Raw genomic sequence first — 3,947 nt, 5'->3', positions numbered from 1 at the left:
TAGCAAGTCAAAGCGAAGTTGGTGGGCCAAGTCAACAACCAACACAAGGCAATGGAAAGAAGGGCAATGGCAAAGTGAAAGTTAAAGGTTCCCACCTTCCTCATATTAATGACATGATACCTGGCCTTGAACGCGGTAGAATTTGGGGTGAAGCTCCGGAACCGAAAACATTATTTGGATACAAGAACTCGTGGGCTCGTACTATCTATCAAACCTATGTAAGTATTTTTTATCTTGTGCATATGTATTGTTGTGTATTTATGTAAAATATCTTAATTGTACTGTCTCCTAATTGTAGGATCATACGAAGGTTGTGCGTGTTTGCCGAAACCAAGCCGCGGATTGTTGGAAATTGTCCGAGGAATGTGAAGAGGTCCAACAAAGAGTAATGGAATCTGGTCTATATGCTTTGGTTGAAAATCATGTGAAGCCTGATTCCGTGACTGTCAATTGCTTTGTCGAAAGGTATCATGGTGAAACCGATACCATGCACTTCCCTTTTGGGGAGATGACCTTCATCCCTGATGATGCTCAGAACATTCTAGGCTTGAATGTTACCGACAAATCAATTGCAGAAGGAGTTGAGTCTCTGGACCTAGAATGGTCGATGTTGCACGCTCTGACTAAGAAGTTGTTGGGTTGGGACTACAAAACTTTTGTGGAGAGATTTTATGAATCCAAGTCTAGTAGGACAAATACAATCAAGTTGATGCTGCTTAAGAAGAAGTTTGAAAACACAAAGCAAAGAAGTTTGGAGGATGGATGGGACCCTGAATAAATTCGTTATACTGCCGCTGCATACCTGTTATACATCTTGGGAACTAGGGTATTCCCTGACACTAATGGCGACAGGGTTAGTGCGAACTACCTTCAGTACTTGGATCCATTGGAAGATGTCTATGGTTATTCTTGGGGCACTGCGGTAATGGCACATTTGATGATGGAGATGAGAAGGGCCTCTAAGGCTAAAACCAACCAATTTGTCGGGAATTTCACTCTACTGCAGGTAATTTTGTTTTTAAACTTATGTTATTATGTATATTGTTCACATGTACCCTTATCGTGAACTTAGAAACAAAACTTATTGCTTCACCTTGGAATAGGTGTGGGCTTATGTACACTTCCCCACCTTGTTCAAGGACTGGACCTCCTTGAAGATCAAAGACCTTCCCGAACCCGATACGCCTATAGCTAGGAAATACGAGTTCAACAACACTCCGAAGCCCGGTAACATAGGTCGACTGATCGATATGAGGTTGGCTTTGGACGCGATGAGTACCCAAGATGTTGTCTTCGACCCTTACAAGGAGGTTAGAGGAAACCGCCAAGTTTTGAGGTATGCTAACGTTGCATTCTATCATGGGACGTTGTTCCACCTAAAAGGATACGTTATGGCCAATCATACACGTGTGATGCGCCAACTTGGATTCAAGCAATTATCACATATCAAGACGGACTCTTTTCAATGTTTTGTTCTTGACTTTTCTCGGTGTTATTCAACTCCTAATCAGTTGCATGTAGAGTATGATCCAAAACCGGATCCAACTGATTGGAGGGATAGGGAACCACGTCGTTTGGTAGATATTAGTCAGTGGGATAAGTTGGAGCTTGCGTAAAACGGTGATGAGGTTGATGCCAACTACATGGAAGATTACCTGCAATGGTCACATCCTTTTGTCGTCCCCCCGGATGACGTCCAAGTTCCACCCCAGAAACACCCTCCCGTTCCAACTCCCGCACCGCCACCACCTACGATCGCCCAACTTAATAAGACCGTTGGATTGCTAGTAAGTATTGTTAATTACTTAGTCGTTTAATGTACACATAATCTTGTATTATCATATATATGCTAATTATGTGTTGTATGTATGAAACTAGCGGCGTCGGCTTGGAAAGTTGAGGAAGCAGTTATGTTGCAAGTACGATGAAGGAGCGGGGCTATCCAATGAAGAAGTGAAGGAAGTCGTGGAGAATCTTGATAAAATTGAAGAAACCGATCCTACTGCAAGGGATTTGTTCGGTGAAATTAGGAAGAAACCGGCACAAAAGAAGCAAAAGACCAATTGATTAACTATTTAGTTGTGTTTCTTTTTCTGGATGGTGGTTGTTACGTCTTGAACAATTACGAACTTGTTTTCGTTTGTACCTCATGGTTAGCTCTTTAGTTGTTTGGTTTGCTTTTAGTTTATGTTACCTGGATTAAGAACATTTAAGCAGAGTCCAGTTGTTTGGTTTGTGTTGAACATGTTTAGGTTTCGAGTGATTGCTTTATGTTGAACATGTTTATATTTCTAGTGAAATGTTATTTTTGCAAGATTTAGTTACTACAGCTTCCGGCATGGAAAAGCTTTGGTTCAACAACGCCGGTACAGGTTCCGGCATGCGAGAAAATTACAGTTCATTGCCGGTTTCTGGTAACGGCAAGGAAATGTTTCATAAAACCATACCGGAACTAGAAGATTAAAAATTTCATATTCCTGTATAGAAATTGGAAGGTACCGGCATAGTCGTTTTTTCCCAAATTTTCATAGTCGACAGAAAACCGGCACTATAATATTGGTTGCTTCTATGCCGGCAGTCTGCTAGTTTTGAGTATAAATCCATTTCGAATGTTCTTTTATTTCATTCCTAAGAAGTCTATTATATTGGATTTGATACTTTAAATTAATACATGCTAAGAAACATAGAATGGATTACATTTGGGTAAAGATTAACTATTTCCATCCCTTTTCAACAATTGTGGAACCTTTGAGCGTTTCCAGAATCTGTTCGAAGACATCGTCCGGGATGGGGGTGTCAAGGATCATCTTCTTTGGTTCTTCTTCTCTTTCAACATATTCCTTTACCTTCATATAACACCCATCACACCCATCGATAGGCTTGCATTGGCCATTGTGGTTTTCTCTTGACTCTGCTAGTTCAACAACTTTGTCAAACCATTGAAACTCATCGCACTTTGGGTGATTCAAACACCTTAGAAACATTCTTCCATTTTCAGCATCATCAGTTTTTGCAATCCAAAACCGGCGTGTCCCATCACAGCTTCTACACTTTGAATAAATAAAAGGACAGTCCATGGATAGATGAGAAGGTGACTTGCAAATTTGACACTTGCAATGATGACTCTGTAAGAGAAGATTATATTAATTATGTGTCATGGTAGTGAAGATTATATTGTTAGTAATATTTATTCTACTTACTTTGAAAATAGAGCTAGATGATGAATCTCCCATCCATTGTGAAGCTTTAACCGTGCTTGTTTTCTTGAGAGAAGGATTTTTGTTATTTGGTGGGTGGTTTGTGTAGATTTTTCTCAAGGAATGGGAGGTATTATATACAAATGAATCACCAACGGTCTTATTTTTTAAAAAAACTAGCCGTTTTTTTTTTAGTTTCACAAACACCGGCATAGTCGCTATTATAAATCCAATGCCGGTTCTTTGTAACGGCATTGAATGTTGTTGTACAAACATGCCGGTAATGGTTGCATATTTGGCCCAATCTCTGTAAATAAATTCCCTTGTACCGGCATGGTTAGCTTATGGCAAAATTGTACCGGTACTTGGTGTCGGCAGCTTATGTCACAATTACCTCAATGCCGGGTTTGGTGATTTTCAAAAAAAAAATAGTCGTTGAGGTTTTTCTCTATATAAAGTGAGCTAATACTTGGGCCCAAAAGTCCAAAAATCGTGTGTTCTTATATATTTCCTTGAGCCTCTTAACTTAGAAACCCTAAACCCTAGAGTAATTATCTATAAATAGCTTAGTATAGTACCTAATCTCATATACAACAAATGGCATCGTTCGACTCGGAGGAAGATTTAGCAATCACCCAAGCATGGTACGCCGAAACTCGTCCTTCAACTATAGATAACAACACGCGGGATTCCATGTGGTTGAAGATTTTTAACAAATTTATTCACGATTACGGTAACCCGAAAGGAAGA

At 39.9% G+C, this 3,947-nt stretch overlaps 1 protein-coding gene across 1 annotated transcript; it reads left to right on the top strand.

Moving 5' to 3' along the window:
* Window positions 1–1,620: 1,620 nt before the first annotated feature.
* Window positions 1,621–2,067, top strand: LOC113355395. Its single transcript, XM_026598246.1, has 2 exons — window positions 1,621–1,787; window positions 1,879–2,067. The coding sequence occupies exons 1-2, from the start codon at window positions 1,644–1,646 to the stop codon at window positions 2,065–2,067; spliced, it is 333 nt and encodes a 110-aa protein (XP_026454031.1). The 5' UTR covers window positions 1,621–1,643.
* The last annotated feature ends 1,880 nt before the right edge of the window (window positions 2,068–3,947 follow it).

The sequence above is a fragment of the Papaver somniferum genome, chromosome 1 (genome assembly GCF_003573695.1).
Source record: "Papaver somniferum cultivar HN1 chromosome 1, ASM357369v1, whole genome shotgun sequence".
In the NCBI taxonomy this organism is placed as follows: Eukaryota; Viridiplantae; Streptophyta; class Magnoliopsida; order Ranunculales; family Papaveraceae; genus Papaver; species Papaver somniferum.
This window is presented reverse-complemented; position numbering and strand designations above follow the sequence as displayed.